Source organism: Aulostomus chinensis, chromosome 18 (assembly GCF_037954235.1).
Source record: "Aulostomus chinensis isolate RoL2024-O1b breed Wild chromosome 18, RoL_Achi_v1.0, whole genome shotgun sequence".
NCBI classification, from domain to species: Eukaryota; Metazoa; Chordata; class Actinopteri; order Syngnathiformes; family Aulostomidae; genus Aulostomus; species Aulostomus chinensis.
Genome location: NC_141337.1, coordinates 23,042,134 through 23,069,950, shown reverse-complemented (window position 1 = coordinate 23,069,950; position 27,817 = coordinate 23,042,134). Strand labels below are relative to the sequence as shown.

The following is a 27,817-nucleotide window of genomic DNA, read 5'->3' as shown; positions in this document are numbered from 1 at the left end:
ACAACTGTGGCTGCAATCAGGTGTGTTGTATTCACGCTGCACCTCTCGCTGACCTACATATCGAGGTGGAGGCTGAAACTCTGTGCTGTAGATGTAGGGCGACCTCTAGCGGTGAGCCGAGATCTCTCAAACTGTCTCAATATCAGATCAACACAATAGAGTACAGCTTTAGGGTGGTTTTATCCTGAGTTTAGGGTTTTCGTTTTACAAGATAACATGAAAAGATCAGGGGTGAGTTGTGGCCCTGGGAAGAACGGATTTAAAGAGAGCCCATACCAGATATCACCAAAAATAAAAAAATGAAGCCTACAACATTTGTTATCCAACAAAGAAGAAACGAAAACCACAATGACAGAAGATCTTTTCTTCTTCTGAAGAAACAGGAAGCAAAAGGAAACCATGATGGAGGAAAACATACCAGGAGAGGCTCCAGAGATGGGAGGGAATGAAGTACAAATTACTGTACATTTCAGGTATCTTTACTTCAACTATTTATTTTACCACAACTTTTTTCTTTTACTTCCTATTTTCTCTGCACAAAGGAGCTACTTAGTTTTGAGGCACAGCAGACAAAAAAAAACAACCAAAAACATATGATGACAAGACTTTTGTTGCAGGGGGCAGATGAGTTGTTGGGTGGTTGCCATCTCCCATGAAATATAAGAGGAAGGAGAAGATGGAGAAACACTGAAGTAAAGAAACAGTGCTCTCTCTTGCCATTTAAATCTTATATTATACATGTAATAATAATATAACATTATTGTTATTATTATGTGAGTCAACTGATCACCGAATGGCAGAAGCACTCAACAAAACTCATAGAGGAAATAATGAGATGGTCCCTTCTCAAAAAATCGCGTCCCATAGTTGTTCACGCTGTGTGTTGCCCCCTTCAGTGCAGGGGCTCAGCAGGTAGCGTGACTGTCTCGTAACCAAAGGGTCTCCAGTTTGATCCCTGCCTCTCCTGGTGATTCCATCAAAGGGCCTTGATCAAGATACTGAACTCCTAACTGAACCCGATGTGTAGGTTTGCACCTTGCATGAATGAGGCAACACTGACAACTGTTCTAAGTCCATGGTGAGGTTCTGCCTGGCGCTGTGCTGCAGAATGGCCTGTAATTAGAGGCTTTATAAACACAGTCCATTTACGATTCCATTTAGCACCAACAGTGGCTTGCAGACGTCACTGGTATTCTTTGTGATATTTTTGGATGCCTCCCATTATTTTCTCAGGTGGTGAGGCTGTCACAAACCTCCCCAGGATGGCTCAGTGATCGGAAGACTGGGACAGACACTTCACTACCGTCTCTTTTTTTTTAATCTCTGTTGTTGCCTTTGAAGGGTCAACTTGGCTTTGTTTTTTTGTTTTTTCGTCGGGTCACAATGTCAAGTCATGGGCAGGTGAGGTGATGAATGCAAATTGTCGTCCAATATTTTCTGCACCGGTGTAATGACTACGTTCCCTGCATTGCTGCGGCTCACCCAGCCCTCGCACAGCAGGGATCCAACACCATGCTTCACTCAAGGGAGGCTGCACTTCTCTTCAAAGGCCTTGTTAACTCCTCTCCAAATATAGCCGTCTGTTTCTAGTTGGGACTGAACAGTGCGTTCAACGTTGGTCTCAAATCACAGCCTCCCTGAACTTTTTTGGTGCTCTGTGTGTTTACCATATTTTAAACTGGTGCTTTTGCAGTGTTTGTATTACAGTCATGGCTTTTCAGGAGCTTAAACACTCTGACTAATAAACACTAATTACACTTAAAAGCCGTTTAAACCTTTGCGCGTTGGCTTGTGTCTATTATAGGTGTGAATTATCTGAGTTTTTGTTATGATTTTAAAAGGGCAAAAATAATTACAGGTTAACAACATGGCTTCAAAACAGATATCTGATGTATAATTTTCTGAATCTATCTAACAATTCAGAGTTTAATCATTAGTGGAGTGCGCTGTATGTACTGGTACAGGGGCATTAAAGGGAGGAAGGCATTAAAAACAAAAACAGACCTGAGGAAGGAAAAACAGTCAGTGAGACGGCTGGACTGGCAATGGAACAAATATGGCTGTGAAAAAGTGTCAAGAGTAAATTACAGGCATTAAACTATCTTCTAAATATGCCTGAAGGGGGATTTTGTAGAAATGAAGAAATAAAATTGTGTCAGCAGCAACATGTTTTCTTTGGGCCCATTTGTGTGTAATTTTAAACTTGTGATCAAGTTTCAACAGCATGCAAAAATCGGATTATGATTTCCCTTCACTGAGAAGCAGTCCAAGCCAAATCATGGGGAAAAGAGGGGGACATGCCAACAAAACAGTCAAAACATAATGCAAACATTTAATTGTCCTTTTTTTTTTTCAAACCAATGCCAGAGAATAAAACACGAAACAAAACAATGATATTTCAGAAAGACACCATTATTGATAGATAACATGTTTATTTATGGGGCATGCGGTGAAGTTAGCATCAGAATTAGAGAAACTATTGAACAGATTTCAGTTCAGAACTTCAGAACTACAGAGGAGAGAAAAGTTAATGTTGACAAGCCAGTTACCGAGCAGCCATTCACATCTTTCTTTCCATGTAAGACGAGCACACATGCAGGGATGCAGGCAGGCAGGGATGCAGGCAGGCAGGCAGGCAGGCAGGCAGGCAGGCAGGCAGGCAGGCAGGCAGGCAGCCATGCACACTCACTCCAACTGACACAGATACACAAACTCCTGTAGAAAATCCATCTTCCTCAATGCATCTCTGCTGTACAGGCAGCTTCCTCTCTGACAAGGTCACAGATTGGGCTGACAAGAAATGCAAATTGTGTTTGAGCAACATTTGCAGTGCATCCTAGTGACAGCACTCATGACTGACTCGGGTTTTTTTTGGAGAACAGAGAAAACAGTGTGCTGGCAACAAGGCAGAAAATAACCTGTGTGACTGTTGCTGGATTCGTTCCTCTTTTTAGGCCTCATGTCACGGGGGGGGGGGGGGGGGTAGTAATTCAGGACCACTATGGTGCATTTTGTTACAGCGAAAAATTCATGTATAGTTTTTGTCAGAGTAGTGGCTCTGGTGGTGTGTGGGTGACTGCACAATGGAGAGTTCCTGCATTCGTGGAAAGTTGCATTTCTCAAACTCAGCTCTGCAGGAATAGATGATACAGCAACTGCTCCAGGAACTGTTTTGGGACTTCAATCGCGAAAATAATTCATCTAAAAAACGAATGTAATGTTGCGCACTGTCGCCTTCGGACCCCATGTGCTTTCTGTCTGTAAACTGAGACCTGTGAGTGGAGCCCAGTAGTCTGACGTGGTTGCATCTACAGTCTGATAGAAATCAAGAGGTAAGATCTCAACCTCTACGATCTATCATTTATCTATTCACACATTTACCCAAACATATTTGTCCTGAAAGACACTGCCTGGCCAAAAAAACAAAAAAAAAGTCACACTCTAATATTTCATTGGACCGCCTTTAGCTTTGATTACAGCATGCATTCGCTGTGGCGTTGTTTTGTTCAGCTTCTGCAATGTCGCAAGATTCATTTCCATCCAGTGTTCCATTCATTTTCCACCAAGATCTTGTATGGATGATGGGAGAGTCTGTGAATGCGCAAAGCCATCTCCAGCAGTGGGGTTCAAGTCTGGGCTCTGTGGTGGCCAATCCATGTGTGACAATGAAGTCTCATGCTCCCTGAGCCACTCTTGGAATACTCCTGTCCAGTGGGCACCAGACACGATGGGTGCATCACTTCATCTGCCTCTCTTCTTACTCTGATGCGCCCATTGCTCTGAAACAGGGGCCAATCTGAGCTCATCAGACCACATGACCTTCTTCCACCGCTCCAGAGTCCAATCTTTATGCTCCCTAGCAAATTTAAGCCTTTTTTTCCGGTTAGCCTCACTGATTAGTGGTTTTTCTTAAGGCTACACAGCTGTTCAGTCCCAATCCCTTGAGTTCCCTTCGCACTGTGTGTGTGGAAATGCTCTTACTTTCACCATTGAACAGAGACCTGAGTTCTACTGTTTTCCTTCGATCAATCGGGATTTATTTCCGACTGCATTTCCTCCCACTATCCTTCCAGTTTGTAATGATGCGTTGGACAGTTCTTAACCCAGTTTTATACGTTTCTACAATCCCTGTAGGTGTTTCTCTTCTTGATGCAGTGATTTGACCCTCCTCAAACAGACTAACATCTTTTCCACAACCACGGGATGTGTCTTTCGACATGGTTGTTTAAGAAATGAGAACGTACTCATTGCACCAGTTGGGGTTAAATAACTTGTTGCCAGCTGAGGGATAATCACCCATGCAGTAGTTATCCAATAGGAGGCTCGTACCTGCTTAGTTACATCCAGGCGGCGACTTGTTTACTGGCCAGGCAGTGTAGTTAAAAGAGTTGTCAGAACCAAATTGATGTGCCAACATTTAGATTTATGAATAACAAACATGGAATTCATTCGATTCTTTTTTTTAAATATTGAAATTTGGTTTGAACCAATTTTTACTATAACAAAACATTGCTTTTATAATAGTTTTTCTGTCACTGCTGGCGATGGACACGCTGGTCGTTCTCGAACCAGCAGAACTGCAGCTGTGAATTAGCTAAATCCAGTCTGTGCACTACGCAGGTTCCACTTGTCCTTTGGCAAGACTCGATTAAGTTAGCTGTACCATATATTTTTGTTTACCTTGAACTGACACATTGCACTTGGTAGTAACTGAGTATTTTGTCTTACTTCACGACTAACTCCTCATTACCTCAGTTCTTGTTCTGCTTGCGGGAGACAGCCTTGCTAATCTCCCTCAGCAGAGTTTCCTTGTTGTTCTTTATGTTCGCTTTTGCTGTCTCCAACACAAATTCTTTTTTCTCCAGGTTGAATGGGCGCTGGAAGGTGGAGAACTCCTCCATCTTGGCTTTGAACTCTTCTGCATCTGTGAAAACACAGCAGGGATCGCTTGAATTACAGTAAAGCCCTTGCCTTTAACATCTAAATACACTGACAGAACAAAAGTAAGACATTTGATTTCAAAGCTGTTTGGTTTACATGGACGCATTAACTCTGACATCTGTAAATGCATTTATTGAAATCAAATGTACCTCAATGCTGATGACTGATATTTGATCAAATAATGGGACTTTAACTTTCAGATGTTGGGCTTAAATATGCTCTCTTCAGTTATTTCTCTGGTACAAGATTTAATCGAATCAGAATGAAATCTTTGAAGAATCAGAGGAGCTGCTCACTGCAGGGCAAACGAGTGGAACTAGAGCTGGTAAAGGCCCCCGTCAGATTTGTTGTGTCCTGCTTTTTGCATTTTTGGGACAGCATTCATTAGTGTTTGTGAAAGGATATTTAATTAAACTTCATCTAATTGTATCGCCTCAGAAGACCCTCAGTCTCAAGCAAAGATGGGCTCTTGGGTCGTTTCCATCGTCAGCACTGATAGCCAAATACCCAGACGAGGCAAATTTGGGGAAGGTGGTGTGTGATGGCCATTTCCTCGGTCTCAAACCTCATCGGCCATGACGATCAACAACTGGACCTCCAGGGCTTTTAAAGAGAGAGTTCAGATTTTGTGAAGTTCAAATCTATTTTCTTCTTTCTAATGATGATGTTGATGGGCAGTTCTGGACATATCCATGCTGTTCCTCATGATGGCTTTGGGAAGGTGGACAAAAACGACGTGCAGGGTCAGTGGGTTCACGCTCCTGCATACAGCTGGACATACAGGAAGATGGGCCCAGTGACCCTGCATCTGGTGTCTGTCCTGAGCCATCACGAGGAACAGCATGGATTGTTCTGAGCAGGAACTCTGCCAATCAACATCATTAGAAAGAAGCAAATAGCACTCAACTTCAAAAAATCCAAAACATTTTATTCTCTATTTGTTTGTCGACAAAGTGATCCCTCCCTGTTAGAAACAATCCTGACATGTGATGGTAACACTGAGCCTCAATGTCTCTGCCCATAGCGACAGTTCTACGATGGGGGGGGGCTTTGACTCGGTCCTGAGAGCTGGAGCAAGACCAAGTCAAGCTTCACTCATTTGGCTCTCCAGTGAGCGGCACCTGAAAAATCCTGTTTCCTCTTTGTTCCAATTTCCCATTTCAGTTTCTGATGGCTTTTCACCACACTTCTTTTCAGAGGCGGTGGCTAAAATATGCTTCATGTGACAGACCTTTGCAGTTCTGTCGGTTGAAAAGTGGCATGAAAATGATCGTGGGCTCCTTCTCTTTCCCCTCAAACACGTAGCAGTCATTTGGCCAGTCTTTCTCTTCCAGGATTTTGGCATCTATCTCTGGGAAAGGTTTTTTCACCTCAGCTGCATAGTCTCTGGCAAGAGTCAGAGTCTGTGGGGAGAAGAGAGGGTGATCATTGATTCAGACTCAGTTTTCACAGTTCTGCAGCTCCAGTAGTGTCGTGCTCTGTCATCATCGACGGCGCAACATGTACAATTTCAGACGTTCAGCATGAGAGTCAGAGCAGTTACAAAACCCAAGTTTTCAGTTACAAGATACAGAGTTTTGATAAGAACTTCACTTTAGGGGACAGTGAATCTTTTGGCTTGTTGAAATTTCTCTACACAGGTGCTGCCAATATTGAAAACAACATTCCTGACCCAATTTTTCCCCCCAAAACAACTATATTTTGTGACCAAATCAACTTTTTTTTTTTATTGATAACTGATCTGTCACTGATGTCAGTGAATATTGCCAAAATATTTGACGTTTCTTTCTGGAAAGGGAAGTCATGTTTCATGAAACTGTAGGATCGTGGGGAGCAGTTCTCCATGACATCACTAAAAAAACACGTGTGTCTTAAACTATGATTAATAAAGTGCAAAAGTGGAAGCTTCAATAGGAGTGGAATGCATCGTTTCACAACCTACTTGAACACGGTGAGTCGACCTTGGGTGGTTACAACATTAAGGCTCAAAATAAACTTTCCTGTATGGCTGTGATTTCCACATCTGTCTCCACACAGTTGAGCTCTGTAACCTTTACTGTAGGTCGGAGGATTTCAAAGTTCTAAAATGGTGGGCCTCGCCTGAGGCAAAGCCAGAAATAAGGAATCTAGGAGCACTGCTGTTTTATTCGATCCCAATTTTTTACCTAAGCTGGCCTGAAAATGACCCGAGTATCTAAAAGTCGAAGAGGTCTGTCCTGAGTAATTGGTCTGGCCCTCCTCGTATCTAAAACCACCATGAGAGGGCAGCATACTTACCTTGACAGACAAGCTGCTTCAGCCACTCAGTGGAACAAAACATGTGACATCATCACATGCCCAATTGCCTTTATTGAGTCTATTTGTACAATACCTGCACTCCCAGATGTGTATATTCTCCTAATGTTAAGATTAACGCTTTGAGAGATGCTATTTATGATGCTATTTATGATGAATAGTTCCCTGGTACAGCCCAGAGCTGCGTGCCTTAAAACAGAAGACCAGACAACTGGAAAGGAAGACACATTCCAGCCAGCACGAGGAAGTCCGCCAAGCCTGGAAGGAGAGTTTATTAATATATAAAAAAGAACTCCGTAATGCCAGAAGCGCTTACTACTCGTCCCTGATAGAAAAGAATAAGAACCACCCCAGGTTCCTCTTCAGCACCGTGGGCAGGCTCACCAAGAACCATAGTGCTGTTGAGCCATGCATCCCCCAACTCTCAGCAGTAACGACTTCCTGTCTTTCTTTACTGAAAAGATTGTGAATATTAGAACAAAGATTGCCAGTAATGGAGGACAGACTACAGTCCCCATAGAAGCACCTCCCAGACTTGGTGCTCACTTGGACAGCTTCTCCCCCATTGACCTGTCAGAATTAACTTCTGCAGTCGGTTCCTCCAAGTCAGCCACTTGTCTGCTGGATCCCATCCCAACAAGCCTCCTTAAGGATGCCTTCCCTCTAGTCAACACTTCCATATTAAATCAAATTAATCTTTCCTTAGTCACAGGTTATGAGCCACAGGCCTTTAAGGTGGCTGTCATCAACCCTTTACTTAAAAAACCTTCTCTTGACCCAGATGTGTTAGCCAACTATAGGCCAATATCCAACCTCCCCTACATCTCCAAGATCCTTGAGAAGGTTGTCCTGGAGCAGCTACATGAACATCTGCACAGCAACGAGCTCTTTGAAGCCTTCCAGTCTGGATTCAGGGAACACCATAGCACTGAAACAGCACTGGTCAGAGTCTCTAATGATCTTCTTATAGCTTCAGACAGAGGTCTTGTCTCTGTCCTTGTCCTTTAGGACCTCAGTGCTGCATTTGACACCATCGACCACAGCATCCTGCTACAGAGACTAGACCATGAAACTGGGATTAAAGGAACTGCCCTAAAATGGTTTAAGTCCTACTTATCTGACAGGTTTCAGTTTGTTAATGTTAATAATGACTATTCAGAGTACAGCAGAGTTACATATGGTGTACCACAGGGTTCAGTTTTAGGACCGATTCTCTTCCCTCTTTACATGCTCCCATTAGGTGACATAATCCGGAAGCACTCGATCAAATTCCACTGTTATGCAGATGACACACAACTCTACTGGTCGATGGAGCCAGACGACACAAGCCAGTTTACTCATCTGCAAGACTGCCTGAAAGACATTAAATCCTGGATGTCTTCTAACTTCTTAATGCTCAATTCAGATAAAACTGAGGTAATCATTTTTGGACCTAAACACCACAGGGACACACTCTTGAATCGGATCTCTACCCTAGATGGCATCACCCTAACTTCGAGTACAACTGCAAGGAACCTTGGAGTCATTTTTGACCAGGACCTTTCCTTCAGCTCCCACATAAATCATGTGACTAGGACTGCCTTCTTCCATCTGCGAAGTATCGCTAAGATTAGGAATATCCTTTCCCAGAGTGATGCTGACAAACTGGTGCATGCATTTATCACTTCTCGGCTGGACTACTGCAACTCTCTCCTGTCAGGATGTCCTAAATTCTCTCTAAAGAGTCTCCAGCTGGTCCAGAACGCTGCAGCGAGGGTTTTGACGGGAGTTAAGAAGAGAGAACACATCTCTCCACTTTAGCTTCTCTCCTTCCTGTAGGATCTAGAATCAACTTCAAAGTCCTTCTGCTGACTTATAAGGCTCTCAATGATAAAGCCCCATCCTATTTGAAAGAACTCAGTCCCTGCTGTCCCACCAGAGCACTCCGCTCTCAGAATGCAGGTCTTTTAGTGATTCCCAGTATCTCTAAAAACAGACTGGGAGGTAGAGCCTTTAGTTACTGGGTTCCTCGACTGTGGAACCAGCATCTCTCCATCGGTCAGAGAGGCAGACACTTTAACTACGTTTAAGTCCAGGCTTAAGACCTTCCTCTATGACAGAGCCTTCAGTTAGGACTGGTTCAGGTAGCTCTGAACCATTGATAGCTATGCTGCTACAGGCTGAGACTGCTGGGGGACACATCAGGTTACATGGAGCCCTTCCCTCCTCTCCTCTCCTCTCCCCCTCTCTCCTCCTCTCCTCCCTGCACATTTTTGGAACTGTCATTACCATTACTTGTTGCACTTTGTAGTTTGGCCTTGGTGTCTCGCAGTCTCTCTGTGTTTCCACAGATCCACCAGAGCCCCTGCATCGCCCCCCCCCTTATTCCCCACTGTTACACCGGCCTGCGCTCCCCTTCCATGAACCAGTCTACCATCCAGTCCCCCATCAAGCTGGCTTGCTCTCCCTGCGCTCCCCTTCCATGAACCAGTCTGCCATCCAGTCCCCCATCAAGCTGGCTTGCTCTCCCTGCCTCCCCTTCCATGAACCAGTCTACCATCCAGTCCCCCATCAAGCTGGCTTGCTCTCCCTGCCTCCCCTTCCAGAAGCTTCCTTCCTCAACTGTTATTAACATTTCCATGTTTCCCACATTTTGTATTGTAAACTGTTTTCTTGTCTGTAACAACATCTACTGCACGTCTGTCCCTCCTGGGTGAGGGATCCTCCTCTGTTGCTCACCCTGAGGTTTCTCAGATTTTTCCCTGTTCAAAGGGTTTTCTATGGAGTTTTTCCTCAGTCGATGTGAGGGTCTAAGGGCAGAGGATGTTGTTATGATGCCATGAAGCCTGGACACAAACTGGTGGTGAAAATGGGCTCCACAAAGAAAATTGCCTTGCCTTGCCTTGCCCTATTTACTACGACTGTGTTTTACCCGTGGGTTTGTCAACTAGCAGAATCAGGAGCTGCCTTGCTATGGACGGTAGAAGAGCAGTTAAAGCACAAGTTGGATATTGGTTCAACGGCTTCCTGAATTCTCTGACTGGCTGTAGATAGGAGGGGCTTCCAAACATAGCCGAGGGTCTCAACTCCTCCAAGATACACATGGCCTCACCAGACAAGGAAAATGTCCTCAAAGCCGCTGTATCTCTTTACCATCTCTGTAACCTAATCAAGTACATCTGGGCTGTTCTACATGATAAGCTTGTGACAACTAATATTCTTTCAGCTTCACTTACAGAGATTCTCCGAAACTGTCTGGAGCGCCCTGAAAAGTTCTCATTTAGAACCTTTATTCTGCCTTTGTTGCATTGTTGTCTGACATTTTTTATACCGTTTGTGCTTCTTTCTATACTTTGTTTAATTTTGAATTTATTTGGTTTTTTGGGGGGGGGGGGGGGGGTTGTTGTTTTTTTTCTGCAATTGTACGATTTCTCTTGACAAATGCTTTTGTCCAAAGCGACGTACAACACCAGTTTCATTCCATTTTTATGTCTGGTCTTTTGTTTTAATTCAAACTTTTAAGAGACTCAAAGGACCTCATTCATCATTGCTTTCTGATTTTTCTCCTACATCTATTTTTACTCAAAGAAAATAGGAGAAAAATGAGAAAATCCTTTGTGGGATTCTTTTAACATTACAGCAAAATCTGTTCCAGTAAACCAAATTTATGTTGATAAACTGCATTTGATCATATATTCTGCCAGCTAAGGTGGGAGTAGCACAAGAAACTGAGAGTAAAGGCCTAAAATAAATTCAGCATTGCATTTCATAGCACAAAATTCAAGCTGACTTGTGTTAAGTAGAAATGTATAAAGAGTTAGACAGGCTTGACCTGCCAGGCTGCAGTTGCTAAGCTATAACAGGAAGGTCAACGTTCAGAGGAGGTGCTGTAACCAACAATCGGATCCCATATTTTGAAGTCTGGGCTACTTTTATGAGGGTAAGTCCAAGCTTTCGTTTTTTTTTCAGTTCAGTTTCCCAGCCGGCATCTCTCAAGTCTATTTATTTCACTCCGGGGTCTGGATCAGAGGTTTTCAAAGTGCGAGGACGCTCGGGGTCAGAGAATATTACTAGTCAAAAGGAATTCATGCAGAACTGCCTGCATGTATGTGACTTGGTTGAAGATATAGATTTAGTAGTTTGGGGGAATCAGACACTAATAATATCAGACACTGAAGCTGGAAGTTGAAGTTGGTCAAACAGCAATGTGATGCTAGCTTCATGAAATATATGTATGTACCCAGGCTCCCGCTTACAAGCTACTTAGCTTCGCAGGGAGACCTGATTCACACACACTCTTTTGTTTCCTTGAAGGGTATACACCCATGTCAATATCTATGTAAATGTTTTACTTAAGTGTGTGAATAACCCATTCATTCATTCAATAACTAGCTAAATAAAATAGCATGATAATGTACAATTCCAGAAACAACTTTAAATAAGTAAGCGCTATAAAAAGGGTCGATAGAGAGGCACAAACACACACACACACACACGCACACACACACACACACACACACACACACACACGCACATGCACGCACATACCCCCCCCCCTTTTTTGTTAGCTCTTTTCCTTTTCCTCTTCTTTGTTGTGAGGCGCATTGGGTCCTTCTAATGCTCCTGATTTATTATTATTACTATGCACACACACACACACACACACACACACACACACACACACACACACACACACACACACACATACACACACACACACACACACACACACACACACACACACACACACACACACACACACTTACTTGCTTAAGGTAGTCCAGGATTTATGATGACTTCTGCTACTATTTGTGGGTCCTTTGATGGCTTTATAGTCCGATGCAGAATGCACACTGTCTGCCACAGACAGGGCAAGTAAAACCCTACCCCAGTGGGGCATTTGCAGACTTGGCCAGCTTCCTTTTCTGTCTTCTTACCAGGCAATGTTTCCTTCTATCCTCCTCTGCCATTTGGACTCCTTGTTGGCAGAGTTCATGCCAGGAGGAAGGATCTACAGTGGCATTCTCAAGGGATGCAGGCTTGATTCCACACTTCTTTAGAGAAGTCTTCAGTTGGTCCATGTTTGGTTCGGTAGAGAAGAGTGGAGATGCTTATAGCCATATAGACTGCAATTTTTGTGTGTAAGTGGATATTGTTGTTCCAAAAGACCCTCTTCTTCAGCTGTCCTTAGGGAGGATGAGGGTCTACTCCAAAGGAGGCAGATATTACTCCCCCTATTGTCACCTTGGCCCACATCCCGTCGTGGAACTGTTGCAGGATGTTGACAAACTTAACCGTGCAGCCATAGTTCAAAAGTACCCTCCAAAGTATGGTTATCAAATGCCTTGGAGAGAGCCACACTCTTGCTTTTGTTCATGACACCTTTCCTGCAGCTGCCGTGGTATGAAGATCATGTCCACTGTGCTTCTGTTTCTTACTGGGATTCTGGCAGCAGGTCTTCAGTGATGAAGCTGATAATCCTGCGAAGTGTGACTTTTGAAAAGACTTTACCAGCAGCAGATAGGAGTGCTATACCTCGGCTGTTTCCAAAGATGGATTAATCCCCCTTGTTTTTAAAAATGGTGACAACATTTGCGTCCTTCAATGTTTGGGGGATGCGTTCTTCCCTCCATACAAGGGAGATGAAATTGTGGATTGCTCTGGTACAAAGGTAACCACCCTTTCTTCAGGATCTCAGCAGAAATGGAGTCAGGTTTATTGTTTTTTAACACCCTTGTGGCAGCATGAACCTCGGTGAAGGGAGGTGGAAGGTCAAGGCTCTGGATGGTGGGTTGGGTTGGAATTGACAGATCAATTGAGGCTGGCTGTTTTAAGAGTGCCTCAAAATCATCCTCCCATCTCTGGACAATCAGGATTTGGTTCTTCATGAGGGAGGATTCATCTGCAGTTCTAAGGGGGCAGACAGTATGGGGTTTTGGACCATGTGTGGTCCTTATTACATTGTAGAAACTGTGCATGTCATATCTGTCTGTGTACAATTGTATCTCCTGACCCTTGGACACCCATCAGTGGTTTTGAAGTTGCCTCAGAGTACGCTGGCCCTCTCCTTTGGTCTTGCCAGATATCTTTTAAGGCTGCAGAAGATGGGTTATTGAGCAAGACTTTGTGAGCTTTATGCATGTTTTTGAGGAGAATGGTGATATGTGTGGAGTTCTCATCGAACCCGTCCTGGTGGGGTTTTTTTCCTTGCTATTACCAATCGATTGGGATGCCAGTAGTCATTCCCTCTGTGTCCTGAGAGAGTCTGAGAGACTCAATGTTATCCAGCTGTTTAGCTAGAGAACAGCAGAGGGAGTTGCTTGCCTCCATTTCCAGCATCCGGGCACAGTGCAGCCTTCTCTTGGTGGGCTTTCTGAGGCATACAACTGACTCAGCTTGAGCATGGCCATGATCAAACGATGGTCTGTCCAGCACTTTTCCCCTCTCATGGCTCATGTGACGTGAACATCTCTCAGGTCTGTGTCATCTGACAATGATGTAATCCAGGAGGTGCCAGTACTTGGATCAAGGATGCATCCAGGAGGTTTTAGAATTTGTTTTCATTTGAAAGATGGTGCTGGCGATGGTGAGATTGTGTTCGGCACAGAGACTAAAGAGTCTTAACCCATTCACATTGGAGTGGCCGATTTGCCCAGCGGCAAGAATTTGTCGCTTTTGGAGACATTGTGGAGGGCTTCATCCAGTACCTCATGAAAGCGATCTTTCACGTCCTCTTCTGATGGCAGAGTCGGTGCGTAGGCACTGAAGAGGGTGGTGTGTTGCTGTCCTGCAAGGGGGATGCGGATTGACATGAGCCTTTCGTTTATGCCATTTGGTGTCGCAACGAGGTTTGGCAGAAGGCAGTTTTTGATGGCCAGGCCTATGCCATGCTGGTGTTGTCCTCCTATGGGATACCCTTTCCAAAAGAAGGTGTAGCCTACTCCCTCCTCCCTGAGTGATCCTTCACCCAGTAATCTGGTCTCACCTACAGTAGTGATATTGATGTTGTAGCGCTTGAGCTCTGTCACAATCAGTGCTGTTCTTTGGTCTGGCCTGCTGGTGTTTTGCCTCGTGTCCGAGAGAGTCCTGATGTTCCAAGTCGCCAGGTGTAGGGATATGTTTCTTGCTTGTTTTTGACTGCTAAATGGAATGCCCTGATAGGCACGGTATCCTTTCCAGTTGAATGTCTGAGTGGACAATGTTTCGGTCACCTCTTCTAGACCTGTCCCTTACTGGGGTGGGAAACGTGGGTCCTTAATAGGGCTGCTCAAACACACAGGGGTCTGCTGGGAGCAGCTGCCACCCAGGTTCCCAGGTGCCTATGAACAGTATAGCCCTGTGCTGCTACTGTGCAGGGACCTACCTAGGAGCCTCCAGATAATTCATTCGAGCTCCCATCACCAGGTACCCCATCATCAGTAGTCTTGACATGAGTGTGGTGGAACTCACGGAAACCAAGAGCAGATACCTGCGCCTGAGTTTATTTGAGTGATGGGGATGTGCTTACTCCAATGTCGCTTCTTCACTCTATCCGATGGCAAGGAGAGACCCAGGATGACTGGCACTTCCTCACAGATGCAGGAGGATGCTGGAACTCCAGTCTGTCGGAGGACTGAATGGTGCACCTACCAACACTTGCTTTTCTCTCAGGGTGTGCTCCCCTAGCCTTTTGTACAAGGGGTAGCCAGCAGCATTACTTGCCTTCTAACTACTGCACTAGATGCATCACAACACCCTGCATGTTCTCTCTACCTTTCTTACAGACACACACACACACACACACACACACACACACACACACACACACACACTTCGTACCTCAAACATGTTTCCAGCACTGTACTCTGGGGCGATGATGAGGTTGATGTCTCGCTTGTCTCCCAGAAATGGAGGGTACGCCACGTTGATGAAAAACCCAGCATCTACCAGGTGGAAACTTTCCTTGGAATGGAGGCAACAGGGAATCGAGGAATCTGTGCAGCAACAGAAACGCTGAATTCAAAATCTTTATCCAAGCACTGTTAACAACGGAATCCCTCCGTAAACCAGAAAATAGATGTCAACAGCTTTAACAGCGTTCCACATAATAGGTGACCCAAGGCAGGGTGGTTGGACCAGTGGCCCTTCAGTCTGCAACTTGTGTTTGCCATCATTTTCAAGAAATGTGACTGATGATATGTGTTGTGATTGAAGTCCACATGGGGAAGGTGAAAGGATGTCCACTTTTGTCATTTGGACAAATGTCAGTGTAAGAGAGGCTGAAAAACAAGAGAGGGATTTCTGATGATGCTTGAAAGATTGAAGGGTCATTGTTATTAAAGGCACCAACAATGATTACACCTGTGAACAAATCTGGGAAAGACGGGCAAATGCTGAGGCACCAGCGTACCAAGAGGCTCATAAACACAGAGAACCACATTGTGAGGCCTGAGCTCCTTCACCACAGATCGAAGTGGACGTAGGGACCCAATATATTAGTGATGGAACACGTCAAAGGTTAAGTTCAGAACTACTGTCAAACTGCTCATACATTATTTTGATTAAATCAAAAGGTTTCAGAGAGAGAGAGAGGCAAGCCTCCCCTACAGCATGTCATTCCTTCTCTCCTCTCAAATTTCCTGTGTCTCTCCAAAAATATCTGTTCATTGTAGGCATAAAATACCAAATAAATGAATCAACACACAAGTGATTTTTGGAAATATGTATGAAAGTAGAATAATTTGTTTTTCTTACATCAACTTCTTTTTTGTTTTCTTTCAGCGTGGATTAGAATGTAAAATTACACATTATTGAGATATACACCCACAGAAGTATCATCCATCCTGCACACCCACATAAATGGGTAGAGAGTTCAATCAATTTGACATTAATGTAAGTCATCAAATAATCTTTGATTAAGGTTCAGGAAATGTCAAAGTTTGATGAAGTTAAGTTAATATTTTTTTAATGCAGCCGAGGCTGTAGGATGTGTGAACATCTCCTAAAGAAATATATTGAATGATTCCCATTGAATGGGAATCATTCATTTCTAAAACTGTCAGTAGCGCAGACTTGAAGAGAATTTCATTGGGTTTGAAATTTCAAGAATAATATCATGTCACGGCGGCACGGTAGAGGTGGTGCAGTGGTCAGCACTGTCCCCTCACAGCAAGAAGGTTCCAGGTTCAAGCTCCAGCTCCAGCACAGGATCTTTCTGGGTGAGTCTCCATGTTCTCCCTGTTCCTGCTGGGTTCTCTCTGGTACTCCAGCTTCCTCCACAGTCCAAAGACATCAAGAGGGACCAGGTTAATCCAGACTCTAAATTGACTGTAGGTGTGACTGTGAGTGTGAATGGTTCTCTGTCTCTATGTGTTGGCCCTGCGATGGACTGGTGACCTGTCCAGGGTGAACCCCACCTCTCGCCCCAAAGGCAGCTGGGACCCTTTACAGGATAAGAGGTAGAAAATGGATGGAAGGATGGATGGAATATCATATCACACTGGAGAGTGAGAGCAAGTGGACTGTAAATGGTGCACTGCTGAGAGATAAGTGGAGTTCTTACGACATGTCAAACCGACGGTGACAGACACAGTACCTCTAGCTCACCTGGGTATTGATGAAGGAAATTGCTGGTAGTTCCCCACTCCCATTTCAGAAATAGGGGGATGACCCGCTTTGCAAGCAGAGACACTGGGGACAACGCAGAAAAAATATAAAAATGGAAACAGTTTAATCTCATTTGAATCTACGGCATACATTTAATTTGTTAATATTTATTCTTATGGTCAAAAATAAATGCTGACTATGTGTTTTGATTGGTCCATCCTCCAGACTTTGACTCCAGGTGTCTACCTCCATCATCAGATCCAGACTCCACTGTTGAAAGAGACTTTTTCTTTCCTCAAAATCCTTTGACTCCAGTGACTCCGACACATTATGGATCACCTTATCTGCAAATGATCATGAAGTAACGAGTTCACCGTGGCCTCTCGAATCTCACATTTTCTATGTTGCTATTCATTACAGACCAGAAAAAGTAATTGAAACAGTCATGGAATTCCCCTCTAGGTTTTAATGTCTGCAATCTGACAAAGTCCCTTAAACAACTAAAACAACTGGATTTATTTATCAAGACTTGGGGGGGGGGGGTTCCAGAAAACTTGGATAACACTGCCTGGTTGTTAGATCCCAGCCACAACAGTACCTGAGATACCGGACCAGCTCTCAGTTTCAACTGTCTGGACTCTGCTTCACCCATGCCTGCCTAATTTGGTAGTGAGGGGATTCGGTGCTGGGTTTAGTTTAGCAGCCAGGATGTGTGTATTGCCTCAGGGACTTACCCGGAAACCTTCACGCCAAAACAACTTTGAAGAACCTCCTCAAGATGTAGTGCACACAGTGGTCTGTATTTCTTCAACATTGTTGGGAAAGTGTGTAAATAGTTGATGTCAACAACTTTTCTTTGAATGTCAAAAGTGAAAATGAATTGAGAGAGTTTAGCAGGGCCAAAGCAACAGTACTGAATAAATAAAAATGATCATTTGAAGTTTAAAGAATAATTTAAGAGAGGATAAATGATTAGAAACAGGGTAACGTTGCATGGTTAGAAGGATCAAATTAAGAGAGAGGACAGGATGGATGACAAATGATGTTGGCTGCTACCCAGTCAGTCCTTCCCTGCTTGGGAAGGTCCATTTCTCTCACACAACAGTTTTAGTTCCTTTTTTTAATAATTCTTCTTTCATGCTTCCTATAACCTTTGGGACAAAATGTACTACTTTTATAGGAGCCTATTGAGTCCCTAAGTGTGTAAGCAGTCACAGCTCACATGAACTTAAATAGCCATAAAGTAAACAACTCTTAAGTGACTGCAGCTCCCGTCACTCCGTGTTACACTCCTGCACGGTGCCGATAAATGAATTTGATAAAGTTTGGCGCAGTGTTGTTAATTCATCATTTATGAGACCTCCATCTTTGATAAAGTGGTGGAATCTGACTCTGGAAGCTCGAGGCTATATGGCAATAAATGTTTGTTATTTGATCAGTTGATCACAAAAGTTACACGTGCTGTTCAAACACATTAAAATGGTGCATTAAAAAAAATTAATATGCATTTTCATTCAGCAGCTGCACCAAAATACTTATTAGCACATCATCACCAACACGATAGGAATTATGATCCATCAGTGCAATCACAAGATGAGTGATATCAATATTCAATGAGCTCACATGTGCAAAGCGTCTGATTTTATTTTCATATTACACATTCTGTGCAATCGCCTTACAGCTGCCTGGTGTACAGGCGCGATTAGAAAAGACAACTTTCAGTTAGAGGAGGGACAATTTGAGACATTTTTAACGTTGGAATGTAAAAAAAAACAACAACCTGCTGTTCAAAGAAATTTGCTGATGCAAAAAAAAACCAAATCTGTAAATTTCTTTGCAAGAAATAATGTTCAGTGACCAGGTTATGTTCACCACAAACTCACTAAAGACACGAGCATGATCATACTACCTTGTAGTATTTTCTGCAGTTTGTCCAGCTCACTCAGTGCAGTAGGATCCTTCAAAGTGCTTTTGGACAAGGCAACCAGTTTATGAATTGCATTGTACACACGTAGGTACTCCTCAGCAGTGCTGTCTACAACCCCAGGTACTGGAACACACACACACACAGCAAATCATCATCAACTGCAGATTTGCGCTGTGATGCATGAAATGATACGGTGATTACCGTTCAGCCAGGGAGGAATGAACTCTCTGACAGCCTCCTCATGTGCCAATGCACAACCCAGAACACCTGTATGATTCCAACACACACACACACACACACACACACACACACACACACACACACACACACACACACACACACACACACACTCTTCTGATTTTGATACAGATCTTTGATGTTTTTGTCCTGCAGGATAATGAACATCATACAAACTGACTCTGTGAATTGTGCCTGTTGTGACATCATTAAAGACACTTCTGCAGTGCAGCGCTGCTGAGACGTCTCTGTTGCCAGCAGAATCTCATTACCTCAGTCAGACACAAAGTGCTTGGATTGTTGTGTAGATTTGAAGTTTTGGACCTTGTTGAAGGTCTTGTTTCATTTTAAAAGCTCTCCCCTTGCTGTGTTTTACTTCCTATACATTTGTTATTGCCAGTGTCTGGTCAGTTAATCAGCACTAATTTGCGCCGCCCTGTCCCTTTTGTCATCTACCGGCTGCTCTTTGGTTTCATTTATTCAGTTTTATCTTTCTTTGGATTCTTTCTTCCACTTACAGCCCAGCGTTGCTCATTTGTTCTCAGCTACTCCGTCCACCCAGCCTGTGAATCCTCAAACCCAGTTCCTGCTTGTGGTGAGCTTTTACACCAAACAAGTGTCCCTCAAACCCTGCTTATCTGATGAAGCTCTTCAGACCCCTCCGCCGTCACATCACCTTCACACATTGCTAAAATGAAAATATTGACGTAAAAGTACTGACACAACACAGCTTGAAAATTTTTTTTAACTTAAAAATGCGTTAGCAAAGAGGGAGAGATGTTTACTCTTTTTTTTTTCATTTAAAAAAAAACCTAGTATTATAGTGTTCATACTATCAATTTAAATTGAACATGTAGTGAATTTCAACTGCATAGCTTGTTGTAAATATGACCTCATCACATTTAGGGATTAACATTGGCAATGACCTTGTGATGGGATATGATGTTATCATGATATAATACAATATGATGCAACATTTATATTGCAATAATGTACATAATTTACTGAAATTAAAAAAACTGGCTTATCGTATATCACATATTGAAAACTCAACCGACGTATTGAGTCAAAACTGAAACTAGGCATCTGTGGTATTAGTGTGGAGTAAAGGGTAAAATTTGAGTATATAGAAGGCAGTATTTTGGTGAGAATGTTTGCAAACGAAGTACAGATGTGAAGTATTTCCTGTATATTGCGCCTGCCTTCACCATTCCACCACTGCAGTGACAGCAGTCCAATCAGTCTGTGAACACACACCTTGCAGTTTGATCAGGTCCATCTCAGGCTTCCTTTCTGTCAGCTCTCCACGATGGAAACTGCTGCCCAGGAGAGACGTTTCAACAAAGACCCCCAGCTCTGTAAAACCAGCTTCGTGTGGGCTCACCTCGAACCATTTCCCTGAGAGACAGAAAAGAGGTGTAGATCTTAATCTCATTGGAATTTAATAACTCACCACTGGGCAAATGTTGGACTTCTACCTTCTATTGGCCCAACTGAGAAACAGTGCTTCTCTATGGCGCTGTAAATGGGGTAAGGGTTGGTTGCGTTTCTGTCGCCCTCATCTGAAAGATGGCGATGATCCATCTGATGGGCCAAAGGATATTTCTATTAAGTCGTGTCATTTCATCTTGACAACTCAGTGTTCAAAAGACAAGATCTGTGCCTGGAACCTGTTTCATGATCCCAGCAGAGGTCATGACCCCCCAGATATCGGTGAGAGAGAAGTGCTCGTCCTTTGACCTCTCACTCAGCCAAGACAAAACCTCCTCCAGGTCTACACCTGGACCTGACAGCCTGGACACAGCTCTGTCCATGTTGGAGCTCCACTCTGCATCACTGTACAAGGACGTCATGGACCTGACAGGGTGCAGAAGAAGACACACTGTTTCACATCAGTCAAGAGAAATTTATCTCTTATTCGACAGTGGATTAAAAGCTGTTTCCACGAAATGCTATCGCTCTACAGTCTATTGTTCTCTAAAAGAAAAAAACTTCAACACTGAGGAGCAACCTTTTTGTGACAACCTATAAATAAATTCCAAAAGGGAAAATTGCTTATTGTCGATATCTCGTTAGCTTAGCTGCGATGAATGTGCAGGAACAAACTGTCTCAAAAGTGAAATACACTTTTACTAAAAACAATCTTTGCTTTCAATACCAGAACTTAGATTGTGTATTTATCTGACTCTTAAATAACATCATTTTGTAATTATTAAATAATTTTTTCTCACACCCTAAGGCCCAGAGTTCATTTCAGCCAAGCTAACTAACCTCTGGACGTCTGTGACGCAGAGAGGACGGAAGTGTCTGTCTGCTTGTCCAACTATACTCATATTGGGATGTTGCTATATACACTTTCACTGGGAATTAATTAAGATTGTGTCTCAACGACTAACAGAGTTCCTCCTGAAGAACGCCTACATAGACACCTCTGTCCAAAAGGGGGGAGTTCCGGGAGTGCCTGGGTGCTTGGAGCATACAGGAGTGGTGACGCAGCTGATCCGGGAGGCAAGGGAAAGCAAAGGAGACTTGGCAAACCTCTGGCTTGACTTAACCAACGCCTACGGATCTATCCCACTCAAGCTTGTCGAAACAGCACTGACGAGACATCACGTTCCTGAGAAGTTCTGCAACCTCATCATGGACTATTAAAACGACTTCAGTGAAAGAGTCTCCTCAGGCCAAGTAACATCTGCCTGGCACCGCCTGGAGAAGGGCATAATCACCGGCTGTACCATCTCGGTGTCACTCTTCTCCTTGGCCATGAACATGATTGTTAAGTCGGCGGAGGTAGAATGCAGAGGGCCCAAGTCAAGATCTGGGACCCGGCAGCCGCCCATAAGACCCTTTATGGACGACTTAACAGTGATGACTACATCTGTGCCTGGGTGCAGGTGGCTCCTTCAGGGGCTTGAGCAGCTTATCTCATGGGCGAAGATGAGCTTCAAGCCAGCAAAGTCAAGGTCTCTGGTCCTGAAAAACGGTAAAGTGGCCGAGCAGTTCCGCTTTACATTTGGAGGGACCAAGATTCCAACAGTGACCGAAAAACCTGTCAAGAGCCTGGGTAAAATCTTTGACAGCTCCCTGAAGAATGCAGCAGCAGTTCAGCAGACCAAGAGTGACCTGTCTTCTTGGCTCACAGCCATCGACAAATCCGGTCTCCCAGGAAAGTTCAAGGCCTGGATGTACCAGCACGGAGTCCTGCCTAGAATACTCTGGCCCCTGTTAGTCTACGAGGTACCCATGACAACGGTAGAGGCACTAGAGAAGACCATCAGCCAATTTCTCAGGAGATGGCTGGGGCTCCCTCGGTCCTTAAGCAGCATCGCCCTGTATGGCCATTCCACCAAGCGGCACCTCCCGTTCAGTGGACTTACAGAGGAGTTCAAAGTCACCCGCTCCAGAGAGGTGATGATGTACAGAGACTCAGCAGATGTCAAGGTGACCTCGGCGGGAATTCTTGTCAAGACCGGGAGGAAGTGGCAGGCTCAAGAAGCCGTTAGCAGAGCGGAGGCAAGGCTGAGGCATAAAACCTTGGTTGGAACCGTGGCAATGGGGAGGGCAGGCCTTGGTAGCTTTCCCAAGCCATGCTACGACCACGCTCGTGGAAAGGAGAAGCGCCAACTGGTCCAAGAGGAGATACGTGCTGAGGTGGAGGAAGAACGCTGCAGCAAGATGGTCGGCATGTCCAAGCAAGGGGCGTGGACTAGGTGGGAGCATGCAGAACCCAGCAAACTCACCTGGGCAGAGCTCTGGAGAGCTGAACCTCTGCGCACAAAGTTCCTCATTCAATCAGTCTACGACGTCCTCCCAAGCCCGGCCAACCTGCACATCTGGGGCCTGGCAGATACGCCTGAGTGCAAGTTGTGCCAGAGGAGGGGCACCATGGAGCACATTCTGAGCTGCTGCCCAAAGGCGTTAGGAGAGGGGCGGTATCGCTGGCGCCACGACCAAGTTCTTAAATCCTTGGCGGATTCCATCTGCACAGCGATACAGAACAGCAAGACCCAGGTCGCCCCGAAGCAGTCAATCACTTTCGTTAGAGCGGGGCAGAAGGCAAAACACCAGCCCAACTCCTCAGGAGGACTCCTCGCTAACGCTCGTGACTGGCAGCTCCAAGTTGACCTGGGAAGGCAACTCAAGTTCCCAGCTAACATAGCTACCACTTCACTCCACCCAGATATGGTGTTAACATCGGAGTCCACCAAGCAAGTGGTCCTGCTGGAACTGACTGTCCCCTGGGAGGACCGGATTGATGAGGCCAATGAGCGCAAGAGGGCCAAATACTCTGAGCTCACCACAGAGTGCCGGAGCAATGGCTGGAGAGCCCGCTGCGAGCCAGTCGAAATCGGGTGCAGAGGTTTCGCAGGACATTCACTCCAGAGAGTGCTCAAACTCCTTGGAGTTAGAGGACTGCAGTTGAGGACAGCCACCAAGAACATCCTCAAGGCCGCAGAAAAGGCCTCGCGGTGGCTGTGGATCCGTAGGGGGGTTCCGTGGTGCACTACTTGGACACAAGCCGGGGATTGATCACCCCCGGCTGGGTCGCCCGGGTGAGGGTGTATGATTATTAAAGACCCGAAACACCCTGTGACCCCGGGTTAATCACTGATGACGTGTCCAAGTATCACCGTAAGGTGTATTCAAGTTCTCCTAATGTTCGAAACATCAGTTGAGAATCATTTATCAGTGACAGGAGGTGGGCTGAATTGTGAGCTTGACTTTTAATGCATTTTTCATTTTGACACATATAAATATATAAGAGTACGCTGCCTGCATGAGCAGTGCTGAAGAGACAAAGATAAATCACCTTTAATTAGCACCTCTATTAAGCAACATCTGCATAAGAGCTGTAGTTTCTTTGCATTAAAACGCATCTGTAATGATCTTTTTTATTTACAATAAAATACAATAAATATTGCTGTATAGGTGCAAATATGTTTTCTTTTAATACGTTTGACTTCTTGGAGGATCTGCAGCTTTCCTGTAATTATGTGCTTAAATTCCACCCTCTGAGTGGGAGAATATTTCATGAAGGCTAAATGAATGAATGTATGAAAGAATGAACGTTTCTGAAAGGTTGGAGTAGGTTTGAAATCTCCCAACATGGCGTTAAAGACAGATAAGCCACTTCATTTTTAATCATTACCGCAGATCACCATCCTAATGAATATTAATACACAGTTTACTTTCATAAATTTGTATTCATTAGGTAGCTAGTTTCTTGTCACTGACTTAATGCTAACCTACTAGCTGGTTGTTAACCCACTAGCTGGATGTTAACATACTAGCTGGATGTTAACCTGCTAGCTGGGTGTTACCTGCTAGCTGGGTGTTAACCTGCTAGCTGGGTGTTACCTGCTAGCTGGGTGTTAACCTGCTAGCTGGTTGTTCACCTGCTAGCTGGATGTCAACCTGCTAGCAAGTTGTTAACCTAGCTGGATGTTAACCTGCTAGCTGGGTGTTAACCTAGCTGGATGTTAACCTGCTAGCTGGGTGTTAACCTAGCTGGATATTAACCTGCTAGCTGGGTGTTAACCTAGCTGGTTGTTCACCTGCTAGCTGGAAATTAACTGTCAAATTCTTTGTATTAATATGAATGCTGTCAACTTTTTTGCCAATTCTCTTCTGCTTGAACTCCTGGTAAGAAGTCAAAGAGACTGTTCTCGTTTTCATCCTGATCAAGACTGACTGTCTTCCGGCAGACAGGTCATGAACTTGTGACCTAAGACAAACTATTATAAAGACAAACTGTTTTTACCATGTTGACCCAGAAACTCCTCCCAGGTAGAGCAGAGTATCAAGCAAACCTTCCTTTTCCATCTGAAAGAGGGAACCCAGCAGAGCCACAGCTGCCCTTTGACCCCCACCTGAAGCCAGCAGAGCAACATGAGGGACTGAATCCTGAGAATAGATGAAAAGTGACAGTGCTGATACGATCAAAATATTATAAAGCTAAAACCTTCCTTTTTTAGTCTGACTTTTGAGGGGAAGGCTTCATGTTGTTTATATTCTTAATTCAAAACACCATGTTATCTGCTTTTTAATGTTTTATGCATCCATATATGCACATCAGTCCTATTAGTGAAACCTGTTATCTAGTTCTTGTTTCCCAAATGCGGTACAGTAATTAACCCAGAGTAAAATCATTAGTAGTTGTGTGCAAGGGGGTGCCTGTTAATGCACAACCCAGCGATACACTTAACTGGGTCATTTGTCGCAACCTTTATGTAAGAATTATCACACTTGGGGATGTGCCTTATTGTCATTACTGTCACTTCAGCAGCTTTAATGGAATTCAGCACAAGCACCGCAATCCCGACTGTGTTGCTACTGTGAAAATAATGACTGTGAGGCACACAATTTAGTGTCATATTGCAATTGTGTTTTGGGGCAATGCACTTCCAGAATGTAGTAAAGGTGTTACATCTTTTAATACATGAAGTCTGACTGAAATACTAGAAAACAGCTTGGTCAGCAGATTCCACATCTGAGATAAAAAGGTTCTACTCTGTTTATTTCCTTTAGCTGGTATGACTGTCAGTCCTTTTCAGATTACATTAGGAGAATGACACAAGATTTTCTTTTTAAAACGATAAAAATCCAGAAAGAATATAATATCTTTGTTGAGTTGTAAGCTACTTCTTTCTTACTGCAGTGCAGTTGATCCCGAGACTTCTGAGGGTCTCCAGAACAATTTGTTTCCTCCTGTTAACGTAATCCTGCTCACCAGCACACAAAGACTGGGACAGACGGATGGGGCTCTGCTGAAAGAAACAGCAAACACATCACGGTAATGTCGACTAAACAGAAAGAGGAAACAGGGGGGCGTTGAAATAAGTTTACCGTCAAACACAAAACAACAAACAGCAGTCACATCATAAAGGAAATTATGACTGTATTGAAAAGTAAAGTCTATGGCGCCGCCCCTCAAACAACCAGTGCTGCAAAAGTTGCTAAGAAGCTTGATAGCTGAAATCCCTCGCTGTTCAATAACCTCATGACTTGTTTTGGGAATCATTTTGAAGTTGGCAGCATCCAAAATTTGGATTATTGTTCCGACAATGTAAGTCTGCAGTTACACAGAACACTGTCATTACATTTCTGAGCATTCACACTTGTTGCCTTAACACTGCCAATAAACATGATGACTTTGTTGCCATAGTCTTTTCACTCCCAAGTTGTCAGAGAAGCAGGACCTTGTGGAACGTCACAGTGAGGGACAGACGACAGGATTATGGACATATCATACGATGGATATGATGTACCATTTCATCTCTCACCTCAGAAGCAGTTGCGTTTAACTCCATGTTGCAAACTGTATTCGCCAGAACTCCTGAAATCGCAAGACAGAAGCAAACCACTGAAAGTCTTGTGCTCCCAGCCTGCATGTTGGAGTGAGGTTGGAAAAAAACAACAAAAAACCCCCTTTCACAATTAAATTAAACCTCAAAATACATCCAAATGAACAGTGACTATTCTCTGTTTGACAAATGCTGTTTTTAAGAGGTCTTGGTTTCTTCCTGTGAGGAGCTGCTTGAGGTAAAGTATAACAACTCAGCTGCTGTGACAAATACATGAAATCCTCACAACGTGCAGCGTTTTGATTTCTGCCATGTGTTGGCTGCTGACGAGAGGACTTCTCAATGGGTACCAGATGTTTAAAATCACGCCAAGTACAAAAACACAAAGAGTGAAGTAGATGAAGTGCCGGCGCTCCCAAACAATGGACGTCAGCTCACCAGAAACCTTCCTCGTCTTTCTTTTTAATCACTGGAGTCTTAAGAGTCACGCCGTCACCTGGAGAGTAAACGCTATCATGAGGCTATCAGTCAATAAAAGACCAAATCACTGAGTCAAGTCCCATCAACATTTAAAACCCAGTAGGAGGGTTTCCCTGCATGGAGTCAAATCCTCCTCGCAGTGATTTTCATTCCAAGTTTCATTCAGTTGAATCATGTGTGGTTGATTGGCTTTGCGTGCTTTTCTTTTATTACCAGACTGAGGAACATAACAGTTCTCTTCTTCTTGTTTGTTCTGAGGACTTCGCTTAAGGGAGGATACGTTCTGGCTCAGTTAACAGCCAGTCTGAAGTTAAGTGTTGGTGGGTGTCCCCGCTAAAATTCCTTCTTTTGGAATATTGAAGAAACAAACTGTTTTGATCATCTTGTAAAAACAAAAAAATGTACAAACATGAGCTGAAGTCCTCATCCGGGTTTGTATATGAAATAGTCTACAAACACACTTGAGCCATCTCCGAGACCCGAGTTAAAAGAAAGGAAAAACAATAGTGTTAACAGAGTCAAGTCAATTGTATTTATTTAGCGCCAAATCACAACAAAAGTTCTCTCATGACTCTTTCTAAGTAGAGCAGGTCCAGTACCTCACTCCTTCACTGAACCTCCACCCAACAATTCTCCATCAGCAGCACATCCTGCAACAGCAGCAACAAAAACCTTCCTTTTAACAGGCAGGAAGGTGGAGCAGACCCAGGATCAGTGGGGACAGCCTTCTGCTTTGACCGGTTGGAGGGAAAGAGAGCAGGAGAGCGAGGCAGAGACAAAGACAGACAATGGAGGAAGACAGATATGCAGAAGGAAAGAGTGGGACAGAGATAAAGAGAGTGATAAAGGGAAGAGACTGATGGACAGACGGGGACGTGAGCAGGTGGAGCTACGGGTGGCAGCTGGAGCCTCTTCAGGTCTGCAGCCTCCTCCAGCAGCACCCGGGATCTGGGATGAGGGGAGCCCGAAGGCTTCGGAGAAGAAGAGGAGTTAGTAACACATATGAGTATGATTTATATATGACACATATAGGAGGACAGAGATGAGTAGAGAGAAGCCCAGTGCACCA

At 44.2% G+C, this 27,817-nt stretch overlaps 1 protein-coding gene across 1 annotated transcript; it reads right to left on the bottom strand.

Moving 5' to 3' along the window:
• Window positions 1–7: 7 nt before the first annotated feature.
• LOC147245790 (cytosolic phospholipase A2 gamma-like) lies at window positions 8–26,714 on the bottom strand. The gene is made up of 15 exons (XM_086184854.1): window positions 26,707–26,714; window positions 26,248–26,300; window positions 25,618–25,728; window positions 24,726–24,868; window positions 20,635–20,821; window positions 20,443–20,548; window positions 20,222–20,362; window positions 18,929–18,994; window positions 18,710–18,850; window positions 16,998–17,144; window positions 16,801–16,884; window positions 15,034–15,188; window positions 6,173–6,344; window positions 4,751–4,924; window positions 8–2,790 (listed from the first exon to the last, which is right to left on the bottom strand). The coding sequence occupies exons 2-14, from the start codon at window positions 26,272–26,274 to the stop codon at window positions 4,752–4,754; spliced, it is 1,653 nt and encodes a 550-aa protein (XP_086040980.1). The 5' UTR covers window positions 26,275–26,300; window positions 26,707–26,714; the 3' UTR covers window positions 8–2,790; window position 4,751.
• Between the last annotated feature and the right edge of the window lie 1,103 nt (window positions 26,715–27,817).

Bases quoted from the DNA above. Each gene is read 5' to 3' on its own strand.
- LOC147245790 (XM_086184854.1), bottom strand. From the start codon at position 26,274: ATGGAGTTAAACGCAACTGCTTCTGAG. The intron at 18,851-18,928 runs GTAATCACCGTA...TGTGTGTTCCAG, and splicing joins CATTCCTCCCTGGCTGAACG to TACCTGGGGTTGTAGACAGC. The intron at 16,885-16,997 runs GTCAGCATTTAT...CGTTGTCCCCAG, and splicing joins TGGACCAATCAAAACACATA to TGTCTCTGCTTGCAAAGCGG.